This window comes from Heptranchias perlo, chromosome 22, assembly GCF_035084215.1.
Source record: "Heptranchias perlo isolate sHepPer1 chromosome 22, sHepPer1.hap1, whole genome shotgun sequence".
NCBI classification, from domain to species: Eukaryota; Metazoa; Chordata; class Chondrichthyes; order Hexanchiformes; family Hexanchidae; genus Heptranchias; species Heptranchias perlo.
In genome coordinates, this window is record NC_090346.1 from 51,492,810 (window position 1) to 51,514,143 (window position 21,334).

Consider the following 21,334-nt stretch of genomic DNA (forward strand, 5'->3'; position numbering starts at 1 on the left):
AGGTTGGAGATTTTTACAAAGCTTGGAGATTTTTACAAAGCTTGGAGTTTTGTCGAAAGCTTGGAGTTTTCTACCAGTTTGGTGTTTTCTACCAGGTTGGAGTTTTCTACAAAGCTTGGAGTTTTGTACATCTGTGGAGTTTTGAACATCTGTGGAGTTTTGTATATCATTGGAGTTTTGTGCAAAGCTTGGAGTTTTGTACAAAGCCTGCAGTTTTGTACAAGGTTGGAGATTTTTAAAAAGTTTGGAGTTTTGTACAAGGTTGGAGTTTTGTACAAAGTTTGGAGTTTTGCACAAGTTTGGAGTTTTGAACAAGTTTGGAGTTTTGTACAAGGTTCTGGTTTTGTACAAAGTTGGAGTTTTGTACAAATCTTGGAGTTTTCTGCGAGGTAGGAGTTTTGTACCAAGTTTGGAGTTTTCTGCAAGGTTGTAGTTTTCTACAAGTTTGGAGTTTTGTACAAAACTTGCAATTTCGTTCAAGGTTGGATTTGTGTACAATTTTTGGAGTTTTCCACAAGGTTGGAGTTTTGTACAAAGCTTGGAGTTTTGTACAAAGCTTGGAGTTTTGTATAAGGTTGGAGTTTTCTATAAGGCTGGAGTTTTGTCCAAGGTTGGAGTTTTCTACAAGGTTGGAGTTTTGTACAAAGCTTGGAGTTTTCTACAAGGTTGGAGTTTTGTACAAAGCTTGGAGTTTTGTACAAGGTTTGGAGTTTTGTACCAAGTTTGGAGTTTTGTACCAAGTTTGGAGTTTTGTACCAAGTTTGAAGTTTTCTACAAGTTTGGAGTTTTGTACCAAGTTTGGAGTTTTGTACAAAGTTTGGAGTTTTCTATAAGGTTGGAGTTTTGTCCAAGGTTGGAGTTTTGTACAAAGCTTGGAGTTTTCTCCAAGGTTGGAGTTTTCTACAAGGTTGGAGATTTTTACAAAGCTTGGAGATTTTTACAAAGCTTGGAGTTTTGTATAAGGTTGGAGTTTTCTACAAGCTTGGAGATTTTTACAAAGCTTGGAGTTTTCTACAAGGTTGGAGATTTTTACAAAGCTTGGAGATTTTTACAAAGCTTGGAGTTTTGTCGAAAGCTTGGAGTTTTCTACCAGTTTGGTGTTTTCTACCAGGTTGGAGTTTTCTACAAAGCTTGGAGTTTTGTACATCTGTGGAGTTTTGTATATCAGTGGAGTTTTGTGGAAAGCTTGGAGTTTTGTACAAAGCCTGCAGTTTTGTACAAGGTTGGAGATTTTTAAAAAGTTTGGAGTTTTGTACAAGTTTGGAGTTTTGTACAAAACTTGCAATTTCGTTCAAGGTTGGATTTGTGTACAATTTTTGGAGTTTTCCACAAGGTTGGAGTTTTGTACAAAGCTTGGAGTTTTGTACAAAGCTTGGAGTTTTGTATAAGGTTGGAGTTTTCTATAAGGTTGGAGTTTTGTCCAAGGTTGGAGTTTTCTACAAGGTTGGAGTTTTGTACAAAGCTTGGAGTTTTCTACAAGGTTTGGAGTTTTGTACCAAGTTTGGAGTTTTGTACCAAGTTTGGAGTTTTGTACCAAGTTTGAAGTTTTCTACAAGTTTGGAGTTTTGTACCAAGTTTGGAGTTTTGTACAAAGTTTGGAGTTTTCTATAAGGTTGGAGTTTTGTCCAAGGTTGGAGTTTTGTACAAAGCTTGGAGTTTTGGACAAGGTTTGGAGTTTTGTACCAAGTTTGGAGTTTTGTACCAAGTTTGGAGTTTTGTACCAAGTTTGGAGTTTTCTACAAGTTTGGAGTTTTGTACAAAGCTTGGAGTTTTGTATAAGGTTGGAGTTTTCTACAAGTTTGGAGTTTTGTACCAAGTTTGGAGTTTTGTACCAAGTTTGGAGTTTTGTACCAAGTTTGGAGGTTTGTTCATTGTTGGAATTTTGTACAAAGCTTACAGTTTTGTACAAACCTTGGAGTTTTCTACAAAGCTTGAAGTTTTGTACAAGGTTGGAGTTTTGTACAAATTTTGGAGTTTTCTACAAAGTTTGGAGTTTTGTATATGTTTGGAGTTTTTTACAAAGCTTGCAGTTTTGTACAAGTTTGGTGTTTTGTACAAAGCTTGGAGTTGGTATAAATCTTGGAGCTTGTAGAAAGCTTGGAGTTTTATACAAAGCTTGGAGTTTTGTACATTGTTGGAATTTTGTACAAAGCTTGCAGTTTTCTCCAAGGTTGGAGCTTTGTACAAAGGTTGGAGTTTTCTACCAGGTTGGAGTTTTGTCCAAGGTTGGAGTTTTCCACAAAGTTTGGAGTTTTGTACAAAGCTTGGAGTTTTGTACAAGTTTGGAGTTTTGTCCAAGTTGGAGTTTTGTACAAAGCTTGCAGTTTTCTCCAAGGTTGTAGTTTTGAACAAGGTTGGAGATTTGAACAAGGTTGGAGATTTGAACAAGGTTGTAGTTTTGAACAAGGTTGTAGTTTTGAACAAGGTTGGAGATTTGAACAAGGTTGGAGATTTGAACAAGGTTGTAGTTTTGAACAAGGTTGGAGATTTGAACAAGGTTGTAGTTTTGAACAAGGTTGTAGTTTTGAACAAGGTTGGAGATTTGAACAAGGTTGGAGTTTTGAACAAGGTTGGAGATTTGAACAAGGTTGGAGATTTGAACAAGGTTGGAGATTTGAACAAGGTTGGAGTTTTGAACAAGGTTGGAGTTTTGAACAAGGTTGGAGATTTGAACAAGGTTGGAGATTTGAACAAGGTTGGAGTTTTGAACAAGGTTGGAGATTTGAACAAGGTTGGAGTTTCGTAGGGGACGGTTTAAGCTAGAGTGGCAGGGGGATGGGAACCTGAGCGGGGAGTCAGAAGAGAGTAAAGTTGAGAGCAGCAAGAGAGGGGAGGACCCACGGGAAATTTACAATACAAATAGTTCAAATTGTTGTTCAAAAACAACTGAAAGGGAAAAGCGTAGAGCAGCAGAAAGAAAGTGTTCTTTAGGCATGACAGATAAAGTGAAAACTAGAAGGCGTAAGGTGATTAACCCAGCATCAAAGCTGAAGGTCAGGCTAGGGTGTGTGGCCCAACTAAGAGTTCTATATACAAATGCACGGAGTATAAGGAATAAATTAAATGAACTACAGGTTCAAATTCAAATTGGAGAGTCTGACATGATAGCTATTACTGAGACATGGCTGCAGAATGGTCAGGATTGGGAACTAAATATACCGGGTTATAAGGTCTACAGGAGAGATAGGGAAAATGGAAGAGGGGGAGGAGTAGCCTTAGTGATTAGAGATGAAATCACTTCAATGATAAAGGAGGATATAACGAGAGGTAAGCAGCCAACAGAGACCTTCTGGGTAAAATTGAGAAATAGGAAAGGATCTAAGACTATAGTGGGAGTTGTGTATAGGACCCCTGGCAGCAGCTCTGAAGTGCTAGATTGTATAAATGCAGAGATTAGACAAGCGTGTAAGAAAGGCATAGTGGTCTTAATGGGGGACTTTAACCTTCACATAGATTGGGAAAAGCAGACTAGCAACTGTCAGAAAGGTAGTGAATTTCTTGAGTGTGCCCGGGATAGTTTTCTACAGCAGTATGTCCGAGAGGCAACAAGGGGGCAAGCCATACTAGATTTAGTAATGAGTAATGAACCAGATTTAGTTAACGGCTTAACTGTGTGTGAACATCTATCCAATAGTGATCATTCAATGTAGTGTTTGAAAGGGAAAAAAGTGAATCAGCTGTTAAGATTCTAGACTTGGGTAAGGCCGACTTCAATGGGATGAGACAGAGACTGTCCGCAGTAAACTGGGCAAATCTGTTAATGGGTAAAACGACTGATGATCAGTGGGAAATGTTTAAAGAAACATTTAACGTGATACAGAATCGGTTTATACCCCTGAGGGGCAAGAACTCTACTTGCCAAAAAAAACAGCCATGGACAACTAAAGAGATAAGGGACAGTATAAGACATAAGGAAAGGGCATACAAAAAGGCAAAAAACGGCACAGATCCTGGCGAATGGGAAAGATACAAAGATCAACAAAGGGTCACAAAACAGATAGTAAGAGCTACAAAAAGAGAGAATGAAAAGAAACTTGCAAGGGATATCAAAACCAATACGAAGAACTTTTAGAGTTATATTAGGAAAAAGAGGGTGGTCAGGAGCAGTGTTGGCCCCTTAAAAACTGAAAGTGGGGATATTGTCATTGACAATGGGGAAATGGCGGACATGTTGAACAATTACTTTGCGTCAGTATTTACAGTAGAAAAAGAGGATAGCATGCCGGAAATCCCAAGAAAACTAATATTGAATCGGGGACAGGGACTCGATAAAACTAACATAAGTAAAGTAACAGTAATGAAGAAAGTAATAGCACCAGAGAGTGACAAATCCCCAGGACCAGATGGTTTCCATCCCAGGGTTTTAAAGGAAGTAGGTGAGCACATTGCAGATGCCCTAACTATAATCTTTCAAAGTTCTCGAGATTCAGGAACTGTCCCTCTAGATTGGAAAATTGCACATGTCACTCCGCTTTTTAAGAAAGGAGAGAGAGGGAAACCAGGGAATTATAGACCAGTTAGCCTAACATCTGTTGTGGGGAAAATGCTGGAGTCTATAATTAAGGATAGGGTGACTGAACACCTTGAGAATTTTCAGTTAATCAGAGAGAGCCAGCATGGATTTGTGAAAGGTAGGTCGTGCCTGACAAACCTGATTGAATTTTTTGAAGAGGTGACTAAAGTAGTGGACAGGGGAATGTCAATGGATGTTATTTATATGGACTTCCAGAAGGCATTTGATAAAGTCCCACATAAGAGACTGTTAGCTAAGATGGAAGCCCATGGAATCGAGGGAAAAGTACGGACTTGGTTAGGAAATTGGCTGAGCGAAAGGCGACAGAGAGTAGGGATAATGGGAAGGTATTCACATTGGCAGGATGTGACTAGTGGAGTCCCGCAGGGGCCTCAATTATTCACAATATTTATTAACGACTTAGATGAAGGCATAGAAAGTCTCATATCTAAGTTTGCCGATGGCACAAAGATTGGTGGCATTGTAAGCAGTGTAGATGAAAACATAAAATTACAAAGCGATATTGATAGATTAGGTGAATGGGCAAAACTGGCAAATGGAATTCAATGTAGACAAATGTGAGGTCATCTACTTTGGATCAAAAAAGGATAGAACAGGGTACTTTCTAAATGGTAAAAAGTTAAAAACTGTGGATGTCCAAAGGGACTTAGGGGTTCAGGTACATAGATCATTGAAGTGTCATGAACAGGTGCAGAAAATAATCAAGAAGGCAAATGGAATGCTGGCCTTCATATGTCGAGGACTAGAGTACAAGGGGGCAGAAGTTATGCTGCAGCTATACAAAACCCTGGTTAGACCGCACCTGGAGTACTGTGAGCAGTTCTGGACACCGCACCTTCGGAAGGACATATTGGCCTTGGAGGGAGTGCACCGTAGGCTTACCAGAATGATACCCGGACTTCAAGGGTTAAGTTAGCAGGAGAGATTTCACAAATTGGGGTTGTATTCTCTCGAGTTTCGAAGGTTAAGGGGTGATCTGATCGAAGTTTATAAGATATTAACGGGAACGGATAGGGTGGATAGAGAGAAACTATTTCCGCTGGTTGGGGATTCTAGGAGTAGGGGGCACAGTCTAAAAATTAGAGCCAGACCTTTCAGGAGTGAGATTAGAAAACACTTCTACACACAAAGGGTGGTAGAAGTTTGGAACTCTCTTCCGCAAACGGCAATTGATACTAGCTCAGGTAGTGGCAGGTTGAGTGAGGCTGACCGTGAGAGAGATGCACGAGAGGGTGAGTATGGGATAGAGCCATGAGATTGTATGAGGATTGGTTTGCGTGGTAGTGGCGGGGTGAGTACTGGCGAGGTGAGAAGGTGCAGGTAAGATGAGGATGGGGTTTGAGTGGGTGTGAGGGGTGATGTGACAGAGTAGTGTTGGCAGTGCCGAAGGAGATGTGGGGTGGGGGCAGTGATGTGGCAGATGGAGTGTAGGGGAATGAGTAAATGTACTCACTTTAGCTGACCTACTTAGGTCATTGGAGCGCCTCCTGCACTGTATGCAGGTGGGCGATATGTTGGTGGCACTGGTGACCTCCTCTGCCAACTCGAGCCAGGCCTTCCTGGTGGCAGAGGCGGGCCGCTTCCTCCCGCCCGCCGGGTGGAAGATCTCTGTCCTCCCCCTCCTCCTCACCCCATGTATTGATACCTGGAGTGAGGCATCATTAAACTGGGAGCAGCCTTCCCCCTGGGCTGCTCCATGCAGTCATCTTTGCTATTGGTTGCAGCATCTGTCAGTGGAGGACTGCCCCTTTAAATAGAGCGCCTCCAGCTGACGGACCTTACTGCGCATGTGCAGCCCGCCCGACGCGCAGATCAGCAGTGGGGAACCCGGAGGAGCAGGTAAGTGGATCCAATCAGGCTGCGATCACGCGGGGGGCAGACTGATTTCACCGGGCGCGTTACCCACGCACCCAATTGCCCCCCCACCGCAAACCCACAGCCCTGGTAACATCGAGCCGATGGAGTTAGATCACAGATCATAAGAACATAAGAACATAAGAAATTGGAGCAGGAGTAGGCCAATCGGCCCCTCGAGCCTGCTCCGCCATTCAATAAGATCATGGCTGATCTGATCCCAACCACAAATCTAAAGAACACAAGAAGTCGGAGCAGGACCCGGCCATATAGCCCCTGGGCCCTCTCCGCCACCCACAGGGCATTGACCGATCCGAACTCAGCTTCATGTCCAATTTCCTGCCCGCTCCCCATAACCCCTAATTCCCTTTACTTCTAGGAAACTGTCTATTTCTGTTTTAAATTTATCTAATGATGTAGCTTCCACAGCTTCCTGGGGCAGCAAATTCCACAGACCGACCACCCTCTGAGTGAAGAAGTTTCTCCTCATCTCAGTTTTGAAAGAGCAGCCCCTTATTCTAAGATTATGCCCCCTAGTTCTAGTTTCACCCATCTTTGGGAACATCCTTACTGCATCCACCCGATCAAGCCCCTTCACAATCTTATATGTTTCAATAAGATCGCCTCTCATTCTTCTGAACTCCAATGAGTAGAGTCCCAATCTACTCAACCTCTCCTCATATGTCCGCCCCCTCATCCCCGGGATTAACCGAGTGAACCTTCTTTGTACTGCCTCGAGAGCAAGTATGTCTTTTCTTAAGTATGGAGACCAAAACTGTATGCAGTATTCCAGGTGCGGTCTCACCAATACCTTATATAACTGCAGCAATACCTCCTTGTTTTTATATTCTATCCCCCGAGCAATAAAAGCCAACATTCCGTTGGCTTTCTTGATCACCTGCTGCACCTGCATACCAACTTTTTGATTTTCTTGCACTAGGACCCCCAGATCCCTTTGTACTGCAGTACTTTCCAGTCTCTCGCCATTAAGATAATAACTTGCTCTCTGATTTTTCCTGCCAAAGTGCATAACCTCACATTTTCCAATATTATATTGCATCTGCCAAATCTCCGCCCACTCACCCAGCCTGTCTATATCCCCTTGCAGGTTTTTTATGTCCTCCTCACTCTCTACTTTCCCTCCCATCTTTGTATCATCTGCAAATTTTGATATGTTGCACTCGGTCCCCTCCTCCAAATCGTTAATATAGATTGTAAAGAGTTGGGGACCCAGCACCGACCCCTGTGGAACACCACTGGCTACTGGTTGCCAGTCCGAAAATGAACCATTTATCCCAACTCTCTGCTTCCTGTTCGATAACCAATCCTCCACCCATGCCAGAATATTACCCCCAATCCCGTGATTTTTTATCTTAAGTAATAATCTTTTATGTGGCACCTTGTCGAATGCCTTCTGGAAGTCTAAATACACTATGTCCACTGGTTCCCCTTTATCCACCCTATACGTTATATCCTCGAAGAACTCAAGCAAATTTGTCAGACATGACTTCCCCTTCATAAAGCCATGCTGACTTTGTCCTATTAAATTATGCTTATCTAAATGTTCCGTTACTGTCTCCTTAATAATAGACTCCAAAATTTTACCCACCACAGATGTTAAGCTAACTGGTCTATAATTTCCAGCCTTCTGCCTACTACCCTTTTTAAATAACGGTGTTACATTAGCAGTTTTCCAATCTGCCGGGACCTCTCCTGAGTCCAGGGAATTTTGGAAAACTATCACCAAAGCATCCACAATCCCTACTGCCACTTCCCTCAAGACCCTAGGATGGAAGCCATCAGGTCCAGGGGATTTATCCGCCTTGAGTCCCATTATTTTACTGAGTACCATCTCCTGAGTGATTTTAATCGTATTTAGCTCCTCCCCCCCGAGAGTCCCCTGTTTGTCCAGTGTTGGGATATTCTTAGTGTCCTCTACTGTAAAGACTGAAACAAAATATTTGTTCAGCATTTTTGCCATCTCCATGTTTCCCACCATTAATTTCCTGGTCTCATCCTCTAAGGGACCTATGTTTGCCTTAGCCACCCTTTTTCTTTTTATATAACTATAGAAACTCTTGCTATCTGTTTTTATATTTTTTGCTAATTTCTTTTCATAATCTAACTTCCCTTTCTTAATCAATCCTTTAGTTACTTTTTGCTGTCTTTTGAAGAATTCCCAATCTTCTATCCTCCCACTAACTTTGGCTACCTTATATGTCCTTGTTTTTAGTCGGATACTATCCTTAATTTCTTTACTTAGCCACGGATGGCTGTCATTTCTTTTACACCCTTTTTTCCTCAGTGGAATATATTTATTTTGAAAGTTGTAAAATAACTCCCTAAATGAACACCACTGCTCATGTACCGTCTTACCCTTTAATCTATTTTCCCAGTCCACTTTAATCAATTCCGCTCTCATACCATCATAGTCTCCTTTATTCAAGCTCAGTACGCTTGTTTGAGAATCAACCTTCTCACCCTCTAATTGGATATGGAATTCAACCATGTTGTGGTCGCTCGTTCCAAGGGGATCCTTAACTAGGACATTATTAATTAATCCTGACTCATTACACAGGACCAGGTCCAAGGTTGCCTGCCCCCTTGTAGGATCAGTTACATACTGCTCAAGAAATCCATCCCTGATGCACTCAATGAACTCGTCCTCAAGGCTGCTCTGCCCAATTTGATTTGTCCAGTTAATATGATAATTAAAATCCCCCATAATTATGGCTGTTCCCTTATTACATGCCCCGACTATCTCCTGATTAATACTTCTTCCAGCAGAGTTGCAACTATTAGGAGGCCTATATACTACGCCCACTAATGTTTTTTTTCCCTTATTATTCCTTATCTCCACCCAAACTGTTTCATTATCTTGATGCTTTGTCCCAATATCATTTCTCTGTATTACAGTGATTCCTTCCTTTATTAACATAGCCACCCCACCTCCCCTTCCTTCCTGCCTGTCCTTCCTGATTGTTAAATACCCTGGCATATTTAATTCCCAGTCGTTGTCACCCTGCAGCCATGTTTCTGTAATGGCCACAAGATCATACCCATACGTAGTTATTTGTGCCGTTAACTCGTCCATTTTATTACGAATGCTACGTGCATTCAGATAAAGAACTTTCAAATCTGTTTTGTGACGCTTAGTTCCTGCTTTTTCCTTTTTTAACACTTTACCTATTACTCCATACCTTCTGTCCCTTCCTGTTACGCTTTCCTCTCTCTCCCTGCTCAGGTTCCCAACCCCCTGCCACTTTAGTTTAAACCCTCCCCAACAGCACTAGCAAACACTCCTCCTAGGACAGCGGTCCCGGCCCTGCCCAGGTGCAGACCGTCCGGTTTGTACTGATCCCACCTCCCCCAGAACCGTTTCCAGTGTCCCAGGAATTTGAATCCCTCCCCCTTGCACCATTCCTCTAGCCACGTATTCATTTGAAATATCCTCCTATTTCTACTCTGACTAGCACGTGGCACTGGCAGCAATCCTGAGATTACTACCTTTGAGGTCCTATTTTTTAATTTACCTCCTAACTCCCTATATTCTGCTTTTAGGACCTCATCCCCTTTTTTACCTATATCGTTGGTGCCTATGTGCACCACGACAGCTGGCTGTTCGCCCTCCCCCTCCAAAATGTTCTGTAGCCGCTCCGAGACATCCTTGATCCTTGCACCAGGGAGGCAACACACCATCCTGGAGTCTCGGTTGCGGCCGCAGAAACGCCTGTCTATTCCCCTTACAATTGAGTCCCCTATCACTATAGCTCTGCCATTCTTTTTCCTCCCAGCCTGTGCAGCAGAGCTACCCGTGGTGCCAGGAAGTTGGCTGCTGCTGCCTTCCCCTGATAAGTCATCCCCCCCAACAGCATCCAAAGTGGCATATCTGTTTGAGAGGGGGATGGCCACAGGGGACCCCTGCACTACCTGCCTGCATCTCTTACTCTTCCTGTTGGTCACCCATTCACTTCCTGCCTGTATACCCTTTACCTGCGGTGTGACCAACTCGCTAAACGTGCTATCCACGAGTTTCTCTGCATCGCGAATGCTCCACAGTGAGTCCACCCGCAGCTCCAGCTCCGAGATACGATCGGTCAGTAGCTGCAGGTGGACACACTTCCCGCACACATGGTCGGCAGGGACACTGGTAGTGTCCATGACTTCCCACATCTTGCAGGAGGAGCATATCACGGGTGCGAGGTCTGCTGCCATGACTTGCCTTAGCTTAGTTACCCCTTTTAAATTACGTTGAAATTAGAAAATGTTAACTATACTAGGGACCTAGGTTCACTAAAAAAAAACACTATCTGCTATAAAACCTGCAGATCTTCCCTTTCTTATTACTTTACTTACAGTAAAATGGTAGAAATACTCACCTGAACCTACTCACCAATCAGCTGCCTCCCCTGTGCCGCGTCACTTTCTGACTGGTGACGTCACCCCGAACTGCCGCTGGTCTCAGAGTCTCGCTCTCAGAGTAAGCTCTGGTCTCGCTCTCTCCCGCCGCTCACCGACTGAACTCTCGCTCTCTCCGCGCTGTTTATATCTCCGCTCTGGTCTCGCTCTCTCCCGCCGCTCACCGACTGAACTCTCGCTCTCTCCGCGCTGTTTTTATCCCCGCTCTGGTCTCGCTCTTTACCGCCGCTCACCACTCTCAGGTCCACTACCGCTCTGCAGGAAAAGCAAGGCAAAGCAGCACCTCCTTCCCCCACTTTACCAAACTCCCACACATACCGAACTCTCAGCACACTGTGTTGTCCTCACAACCGTGCTCTTATCAAATGGCGGAACAGGCTCGAGGGGCTGAATGGCCTACTCCTGTTCCTATATTCCTATGTTCCTATGTGGAACATTGGAGTTTTGAACAAAGATTGGAGTTTTGTATAAACTTGGAATATTGTACAAGTTTGGAGTTTTTTTTACAAAGCTTGGAGTTTTGTGCAAGGTTGGAATTTTCTACAAAGCTTGGAGTTTTTTACAAAGCTTGGAGTTTTGTGCAAGGTTGGAGTTTTGTACAAGGTTGGAATTTTGTGCAAGGTTGGAGTTTTGTACAAGGTTGGAGTTTTGTACAAGGTTGGAGTTTTGTGCAAGGTTGGAGTTTTGTACAAGGTTGGAATTTTGTGCAAGGTTGGAGTTTTGTACAAGGTTGGAGTTTTGTGCAAGGTTGGAGTTTTGTGCAAGGTTGGAGTTTTGTACAAGGTTGGAGTTTTGTGCAAGGTTGGAGTTTTGTACAAGGTTGGAATTTTGTGCAAGGTTGGAGTTTTGTACAAGGTTGGAATTTTGTGCAAGGTTGGAGTTTTGTACAAGGTTGGAGTTTTGTTCAAGGTTGGAGTTTTGTACAAGGTTGGAGTTTTGTGCAAGGTTGGAGTTTTGTACAAGGTTGGAGTTTTGTGTTGGAGTTTTGTACAAGGTTGGAGTTTTGTGCAAGGTTGGAGTTTTGTGCAAGGTTGGAGTTTTGTGTTGGAGTTTTGTACAAGGTTGGAGTTTTGTGCAAGGTTGGAGTTTTGTACAAGGTTGGAGTTTTGTGCAAGGTTGGAGTTTTGTGCAAGGTTGGAGTTTTGTGTTGGAGTTTTGTACAAGGTTGGAGTTTTGTGCAAGGTTGGAATTTTGTACAAAGCTTAGAATTTTGTACAAGGTTTGAGTTTTTTTACAAAGCTTGGAGTTTTGCACAAGGCTCGGAGTGTTGACTTGTTGCAGTCCAATTCCCTCTTGTTGTTAATAGAGCTGAGTGTCAGGCCTAAACAAATCAAAGGTTACAGCCCATGATCAATCTGTTGTCGGTTTTCTCTCTTTCAGTTCACTTTTTCACCTATGATAAGACGGTCATCAGCCAATATTGCCAAGTGTCAGCACTGTTGGAGTTGGATTTGCTCCTCTCCCAACAGGCACTGAGGGAGGCATTCTCTGACTCTGAGGTAGTGGCAGCTAAACAGAGGCACCAGCAAGTCCAGGACTTTATTCAGGTGAGCAAGATTCCATTGTCCAATCATTGTTGCACCAATACAACCAAAGGTGGATAGATCAGCTCTCATATCATCAATAACGGTCCTGTATATTTAACTGAGGTCAAACAAAACATTTAGACTGGCTGCTCCTTCAAAAAGTCGCTGGAGCTGTCTTCTTAAGGGTGTGCTGGTGAGTAATTAAATGGCAACAATACTGAACAAACCCCCAATTTCAATACCATCCGAAATGTCAGTGCAACATTCTGCCAATTTTGAAAAGTTTAAACAATCCAACATTTATTCAGAATCTACGAAATGAAACAGTTCACTGCTCGCATCAGGCTGAGCAGGCTATTTGTTTACAAGAAATCAAATTCTGGGATGATGGTACCCCTTTAAATCTCTGCTCATCTTCAAAAACCTATGTTTATTTTGGTTCTCAGAGCAGTGAAATCCAGAGAAAAAAACTCTCCAGGAATCCTGGTGTCTTCTGAAGCAAAGTTTTTAAAATGTACAGTACAATCTATTGACTGTCCCGGAGTCTGTGAGGAACCAATCAGAGAGCTGATGCAGAATATCGCCCGAGTTTCAACCCATCCCGTAAAATAGCGGATACATTTTAGACGTTAGTGATGCTGGTCACAGCATTGTGTGACGGGAGCATACACTGAGAATTTGGGCAGCAAACCCAGACCAGACTGATGGGATGAAAGCTTCTTCTGTCTTCTGGCTGGAAGAGTCTGACATAACATGAGTTTGGACAGTCTCACTGGGCATGGCCCCAGTACACAAACTGTCCATCATTCTGCATCATTTGGCAATCTGCCTCAGAAAGCCCACGGGATTTCGATCCTGGGAAATAAAAAACTGATGTAGTAATGGGCACTCTTCTTAACTTGGTGCTCAGGTACATTGATAGGATGGTGTCGAGGGAGCTTTAATCTGTACCCGTGCTGTACCTGCTCTGTGAGTGTTTGATGGGACAGTGTAGGGGGAGCTTTACTCTGTATCTAACCCGTGCTGTACCTGCTCTGTGAGTGTTTGATGGGACAGTGTAGAGGGAGCTTTACTCTGTATCTAACCCTGTACCTGCCCTGGGAGTGTTTGATGGGACAGTATAGAGGGAGCTTTACTCTGTATCTAACCCTGTACCTGCTCTGTGAGTGTTTGATGGGACAGTGTAGGGGGAGCTTTACTCTGTATCTAACCCTGTACCTGCCCTGGGAGTGTTTGATGGGACAGTGTAGGGGGAGCTTTACTCTGTATCTAACCCTGTACCTGCTCTGTGAGTGTTTGATGGGACAGTGTCGAGGGAGCTTTAATCTGTACCTGTGCTGTACCTGCTCTGTGAGTGTTTGATGGGACAGTGTAGAGGGAGCTTTACTCTGTATCTAACCCCCTGTACCTGCCCTGGGAGTGTTTGATGGGACAGTGTAGAGGGAGCTTTACTCTGTATCTAACCCTGTACCTGCCCTGGGAGTGTTTGATGGGGCAGTGTAGGGGGAGCTTTACTCTGTATCTAACCCGTGCTGTACCTGATCAGGGATTATTTCATGCTGGCACTCGGAGCCTGAAGTGAAAATTATTCCATTCTCAGCACTAACATCCTTCACTTTAATTAGCACAAAATTAAAAGTGAATTAAAACTGATTTATATGCTGATTCCTGTGAGTTTATTGAGTGATGGTGTGCGATTAGCTTTCTGGAAGTTGTCGATTTGAGATATTTTTCTTTGGAACAAAGGAGTCTGAGGGGAGATTTAATTGAGGTGTATAAAATTATAACGGGCCTAGATAGAGTGGATAGGGAGGACCTATTCCCCTTAGCAGAGGGATCAATAACCAGGGGGCGTAGATTTAAAGTGATTGGTAGAAGGATTAGAGGGGAGCTGAGTAAAGTTTTTCACCCAGAGGGTGATGGGGGTCTGGAACTCACTGCCTGAGAGGGTGGGAGAGGCAGAAACCCTCAACTCATTTAAAAAGTACCTGGATGTGCACTTGAAGGGCTGAAACCCACAGGGCTACGGACCAAGTGCTGGAAAGTGGGATCAGGCTTGATAGCTCTTTTTCGGTCAGCACGGATTCGATGGGCCAAATGGCCTCCTTTTGCACTGTAACTTTCTATGATTCGATGATATGCCATGCTATCTGGTTATTTATCGCTGACATTTTTTTCAGCAAATGGAAGAGATGTGGCGGGAGATGCGCTGGATAATGGACGTACTACAATACGCCAGGTACAAGCAGCCTCCTGGGGGCATCCCATTGACCTGGCTGATGGACTTTACTGGAGATAGAAAGAAGGACAACCTGCAATCCATTTCATCCAACCTAGATTACTTGCCCTCCCCAACCCCCTCCCCAGAGACCAGTCGCAGACATACTTTTGGTAAGTACTAGTGGATACAGCATTGGGTAGAGACATGCCCCGGCAATTCATTAACATTTTGAATGCTGCATTTTTTTCCTAACTTTCAAAGAGGCTCCTTGGCATATTGCTTTGTTCTGTTGTTTAAATAAAAGCTCATTCGCACCAATCAGGCCACCTTATTTCTTAGCTCCATGTCAGTGACCTGATGGAATGTCTTTGCACTGAATTCTCTCCTGAAGTCACTGACTCTTACAGGATCCACCTGTGTCAAGCCTTGCAGTACCTCACACAAGTGGCCAGTTTTCATGTGAAAGCCTAGACAGTGAGTAATGACAGGTTGTTATCCATGTAGGACAGCAGAGCTGAGTCTGTCCCTTTCCTCACCTACTGTCCACACGTGTACTGTCCACACATTTACTGTCCACATGTGTACTGTCCACACATGTACTGTCCACACGTGTACTGTCCACACGTGTACTGTCCAGCATGAAACACTGGATGGTGATCAGCAAAAGGTTAGTGGCTGAATTTCTCCTCCCAAGTTGGGCCTCTCCAACTGCTGCCTTGGCTGAGATCAGGTGCACAGCACAGACCAGGGATGCTACTTTTAACTGCTTTGTATTTTCAGCTGTTTGTGCCATTTCTACAGGGGTCCTGTCGATTTCCTGGCCTCCCCCACTCATTTATTTGAGTTGCACCCTCTGCTAGTCCACGATTTTGGCCCCTTTATGATGATGATTATGACTAGATTTAAATAGACAACCACAAAATCAGAATTATACAAAAATGCTTTGGGTTAATGGGTCAAATATTGCTCTGATGTAATCAGTATAATGTGATCAACAGCTCTTCCAACCATGTCTGCAGCAACTGAGGGCACTGAGTAACCATAGCACCATTAGCAACATAGAATGCATGTGTTTCCCCCCCTCCAGATTCCCATGGGATATCCGATGAGGAAGGTTCCTCAGAGGTATTTTTGGCCACAGATAGTGATTATGACTCGAGCAGAGCTCAGAGCCCCAAAGAGCTGGATTTCATCTACTCGTCAGCCCCTGACTGCAGCAGAAGACCAAGCCATAACTTGCGTGACAGTGCTCCTGATGTTCTTCGAGCACATGAAGTCAAATCCCAACTACTGAGCAGCAGTGATGAGGACAGGAGGCACTCAGGGCTCTATGACAGTGATTTTGTGCTCCCGAGTAGACAGCTCGAACTTTTGCACATCACAGAAAAAAGACAGGCCTATTGTGTCCGAACGAGCAGCCTTGACACCCCAACACAAGCCTTCCATATTCAGAGGAAATGTTGGTCTCGACCTGAATCTGTGGATGAATATCCAGCAGAACAAAAGTCCAATGAGTCAAGTATGAGCAGGCACGGGCCCTCTGCGAGCTTCAGCCCAGACACTCCTCCTCACTCTGAGGATACTTCAAGACTAATAAGTCATTCCGAATCCCAGGATTCCACAGAATGGATTAATCCTCATCAAGAATCTATGGAGAAAGTCCCGCAACCCAATGGAGGGAGAAAGCTAAACTCTGTGAGTTTACGAATTTACCCACAGTACCACACAGGATTGTCCAAGGAGATAAGTGTCAAGGTAATGCCTGTTCATTCGATATTCATTACAAAATCACGTTGGTTCTACATATTCTTTTGGGCTTAGTGTCACTAGCCAACTCCTGTAAGCAGACCATGCATTTCCTACAGTCAGAAGTGTAGAGGGAGCTTTACTGGGTATCTCACCTGTGCGGTACTTGCTCATGAATCACTCCAAGGGCAGGTACAGCACGGGTTAGATACAGAGTAAAGCTCCCTCTACACTGTCCCATCAAACACTCCCAGGACAGGTACAGGGTTAGATATAGAGTAAAGCTCCCTCTACACTGTCCCATCAAACACTCCCAGGGCAGGTACAGGGGGTTAGATACAGAGTAACGCTCCCTCTACACTGTCCTATCAATGTGCTTCAGTAGACTGTCCCCTACTGCACTCAGTGACATTTTCCATTTACAACAATGCAGCTGTCCTGCTGGCCACTCTGAATAAGTTTGCCAATCAGTGCTAAATTAGGGTTGGTTTTGTGCTGTCGGCCCATATTGATTAGGATTGAGTTTGCTCTCGGACTTTTAAAGCCAGCAGACAGAGAAGACTTTCATTTCATGAATTTGAATTCAGGTATCACTGTGCACTGATGTCTTTGACTTTTACTGTGTGTTGATGCAGCATTCCCACTGTGGAGTTTCTGTCAATCCTCCTCGGATAATGTCATTGCTGCTAACTGTTTAAAATGAATCAAAAATTGGAGGGTGTTGGGGGGTGGTGGGTGGGTGAGTGGGAGTTGGGGGTCTGTGTGCTGTGGTGAGTTAGCTACAGCTTCTTCTCTTCTGCAAATTGGACTCCAATGTGGTTAATTAAAGCTGATGATTGATTTGAGATTTTATTAGATGCATTTTTTATCATCACCCCACTTCCACCCTTCTTGTTGCTAACCAGCCCTGTTTTCCGGCCCTAGCTTCATGTCACAAGCAATACATCAGCACGAGAGATTGTTAAACTGGTGATAAGGGAAACGAATGAGACATCGATGAAAATGAGCAGAGACACAGAAGGCCCGATCTACAGAGATGATCAGCTGGAGCACTTTGGCCTGGTACTATCCATGGACAATACAGAGAAATGGTTACAGGATGACTTTCTGCCCCTTTCCCTACAGAATCCATGGACCAAGGGAAGATTATGTGTTCGTATTAAAGAGTACTCCCCGCTATTAGTGCAGTATGGTAAAGCAACAACTGTATGAGACGTGGGTAAAGTACATCAATGATAGATGTCCACAGCTCTTCTCCAGGATGGTATTATGGTGTCACCAACCCCCACCAGGGATGTGAGACAGAAATACTCAGCTATGCTAAGAGGGAGAGGGAAACCTACTTCCTGATCTTACCAAAGACTGAGACTTTGTGTTAAAAAGAAAAGTTGGAGGGAGAGGAGCAAAGCTTTTGTTTCTTCAGGATCCAGTCTTTGTGGATTGGGGAGAGTTGTGAGGATTGTGTAAGAATCTGCATGATGAAGCTGAAAAGAGGAAGGAAAAGATTTATTGTCCTGCTACATTGTTGCTCTGTGTACTTCCAAACTTGAGGGATACTTGCACATTATTCAATCACCTGAACTGTTTTGAAACAGGAATGTGGAGGGTACCTAATGTCCATCGGAGTCACTGAGCTCCCTCTGAGGAATTCCCAAACTTTGCAGCTACTGTGTTCCACTTGGAACTCTTGTACTCAGGCAAAGCAGCTTTCCTCGGTTTGTTTACAAAGCTGTGGTTGTTGATTGCATCCAAAACCTAATAGCATGATCTTATATTCAGAGAATCATTCAGTATCTCATGTGACGTTATTTTGTGCTATTTATGGTCTATATGAAGATAACAAAGTCCTTTGATATGTGTAACACAAATTGAACTGTTTTTTTTGTGATGGGAGATGGTGACGGTCCCTGTTACAGGGAAGTAGCAGCTTGTAGCAGCTCACACTCAATGGCATCAGATGCTTTCAGCAACTCATTGCACCTCCATCTCGAACTTCCATCTTCCTTCTTTAACACACCAAAGTGTGCACTGTAGGACATCTCTTAGTTGGGATGTCTTATTGAAGTTGTACAAGACATTAATGAGGCCACACTTGGAATACTGTGTACAGTTCTGGACACCCTATTATAGAAAGGATATTATTAAACTAGAAAGAGTGCAGAAAATATTTACTAGGATGCTACCGGGACTTGATGGTTTGACATATAGGAAGAGGTTGGATAGACTGAGACTTTTTCCCCTGGAGAGTAGGAGGTTTAGGGGTGATCTTATAGAAGTCGATAAAATAATGAGGGGCATAGATAAGGTAGATAGTCAAAATCTTTTCCCAAAGGTAGGGGAGTCTATAACGAGGGGACATAGATTTAAGGTGAGAGGGGAGAGATACAAAAGGGTCCAGAGGGGCAATTTTTTCACTCAAAGGGTGGTGAGTGTCTGGAACGAGCTGCCAGAGGCAGTAGTAGAGGCGGGTACAATTTTGTCTTTTAAAAAGCATTTGGACAGTTACATGGGGAAGATGGGTATAGAGGGATATGGGCCAAGTGCAGGCAATTGGGACTAGCTTAGTGGTATAAACTGGGCGACATGGACATGTTGGGCCGAAGGGCCTGTTTCCATGTTGTAAACTTCTATGATTCTATGATTCTTATTTCTTTAGGGGAAACAAATAAGTGAGCACACTGCTTTAATCTGAAAGGATAAAAAAGAGCAGGGAAACGTCTCCTCCTTAAAACCAACACCTTCAACAAGCTTTTCATTTCCTCGCCTAATCATCTTTGGCTTGGTGTCAATTTTATCTGATTACACTTCTCTGAAGCGTCTCGGGACATTTTCCTGTGTTAAAGGCGCTATATAAATGCAGCTTCTTGTTCAAACATTGATAATAAATCAAGGGAGGGAACAGTGAGCAACACAGGCCGGGTGCAGCCATTGGCCAGGAAGGTGGGGGGTGGTGGCCAATCATTTGTGCAGAGTGTCTCTGCTCATTCACTGGTGTTGCAGCGGAATATCTGACTGTTTATCACAGCTTTTCTGACAGTGTTTCACTGGGGGAGGGAGGGGGGGGGAGGGAGGAGAGGAGCGGGAGAGGAGGGAGGGGGAGGAGGGAGGGAGGGAGGGAGAGGGGGAGGAGGGAGGGAGGGAGGGGAGAGGGAGGGAGGAGGAGAGGGGGAGGGAGGAGGAGAGAGGGAGAGGGGGAGATGGGGAGGAAGGGAGGGGGGAGAGGAGGGAGAGGGAGGGAGGGAGAGGGAGGGAGGGAGGGGGAGGGAGGGAGGGAGGGGGGAGAGGAGGGAGAGGGAGGGAGGGAGGGGGAGGGAGGGAGGGAGGGGGGAGAGGAGGGAGAGGGAGGGAGGGAGGAGAGGAGGAGGAGGGAGGGAGGGAGGGGGGAGAGGAGGAGGAGGGAGGGAGAGAGGGGGAGGGAGAGGGAGGGAGGGAGGAGAGGAGGAGGAGGGAGGGAGGGAGGGGGGAGAGGAGGAGGAGGGAGGGAGAGAGGGGGAGGAGGGAGGGAGGGAGGGAGGGAGGGAGAGAGGGAGGGGGAGAGGGAGAGGAGGGAGGGGAGAGGAGGGAGGGGGAGGGGGAGAAGGGAGGGGAGGGAGGGGGAGAGGAGGGAGGGGGAGGGGACCTCTCCACTTACTTTTTGGACTCTGCTGGAGAAACCACTCAAAGGGATTTGAAAATCTCTTCCATTGAGCTGAACAGGTGACTGATGGAGGTTAATGGAAGGAGCTGTCCCACAAAAGGAGAGATCCTCATTCCTCCACTGAGACTGTTGCATTCGGGTTAATTTTACAATCCAACCCTGCATTAACTCAAGATTTCATTTGCGATGGATTCCTGCATCACTCTCTTAAGATGACCCGCTGCTGGATCTTTAAGCAAAAATTCAATGAGTATAAACGACTAAGTGAAACAATGATGGGGCAAATGTTACTGAAAGACATTTCATTCCATGATCTGAAATTGCCAACATGCTTCAGCACATCAACATATTGACAGCATTTTCGGGGGGAATGGGGTGAAATTGAGCACCAACTGGAAATGGTTTTCAACAAAATATTCCTGAATTAAACTGAACACTGGTGCTCAAAGTAATTCATTCCATTACACAGAAGTGAAACCATGTATTAAGGGCTGGGGGGACATCCTCTCACACTGGCCTGTACCCAACAGTTCCAGTAATTTGCTTGTTCCATATTGCGAACATTTCTTGGAGCAGCAGTGGCAGGTGAGTCGGGGTAGAGTTTCCACAGAATCCTCGAGATGCTCCATGAATTCAGTAATTCGTTCCAGGAGACGATCAGTATTCGCAGCTCTGCAATTCATCTCAGGATCCCCGGGCTGGGGCAGAGTAGGAAAAAAAGCAGCCAGGTTCCCACTCCTGACCCACCCAGCCATTGCACTGGACTGTGTGTTTGCAGGTGGCATCAGAGAGGCCTTGACTCCGATACTTCCCACAATCAAAAAGGCTGCCAAACCTCACTGTCCAGACTCACACATGACTGTCAGTGACGTCAGGAATGAAACAGATTCAAGATCTTGCCAGTTTCCTTGACTGATGCTTCGTTTCACAAGCACTAAGCAACATTCCCATACCTCACCCACATGGCCATTGTCCAAACTTTATTCAGGGTTAGAGAGGAACACTCGATGCCAGTCAGTCGCACTCTCACTTCTCACTCCACGTCCATAGAATTGGGGTCACGGAACATCGGAACATAGGAACAGGAGTAGGCCATTCAGCCCCTCGTGCCTGCTCCGCCATTTGATAAGTTCAAGGCTGATCTGTGATCTAACTCCAAAAACCTGCCTTTGGCCCATATCCTCTAATACCTTTGGTTGCCATCTATCTCAGGTTTAAATTTAGCAATTGAGCTAGTATCAATTGCCATTTGTGGAAGAGAGTTCCAAACTTCTACCACCCTTTGTGTGTAGAAGTGTTTTCTAATCTCACTCCTGAAAGGTCTGGCTCTAATTTTTAGACTGTGCCCCCGACTCCTAGAATCCCCAACCAGTGGAAATAGTTTCTCTCCATCCACC

The 21,334-nt window shown here is 44.6% G+C and overlaps 1 protein-coding gene across 4 annotated transcripts in view; it reads left to right on the forward strand.

The window, feature by feature from the left end:
- Positions 1–18,152, forward strand: part of ankfn1b (ankyrin repeat and fibronectin type III domain containing 1b) — an 834,116-nt gene extending 815,964 nt beyond the window's left edge. For all 4 annotated transcript variants that reach the window (XM_068003637.1, XM_068003639.1, XM_068003638.1 and 1 more), the window contains 4 exons: positions 12,188–12,354; positions 14,514–14,724; positions 15,642–16,309; positions 17,225–18,152. In XM_068003637.1, the coding sequence (XP_067859738.1) occupies positions 12,188–12,354; positions 14,514–14,724; positions 15,642–16,309; positions 17,225–17,512 (1,334 nt within the window). In that variant the 3' untranslated portion in view covers positions 17,513–18,152. The remainder of the gene's footprint in view (positions 1–12,187; positions 12,355–14,513; positions 14,725–15,641; positions 16,310–17,224) is intronic.
- The last annotated feature ends 3,182 nt before the right edge of the window (positions 18,153–21,334 follow it).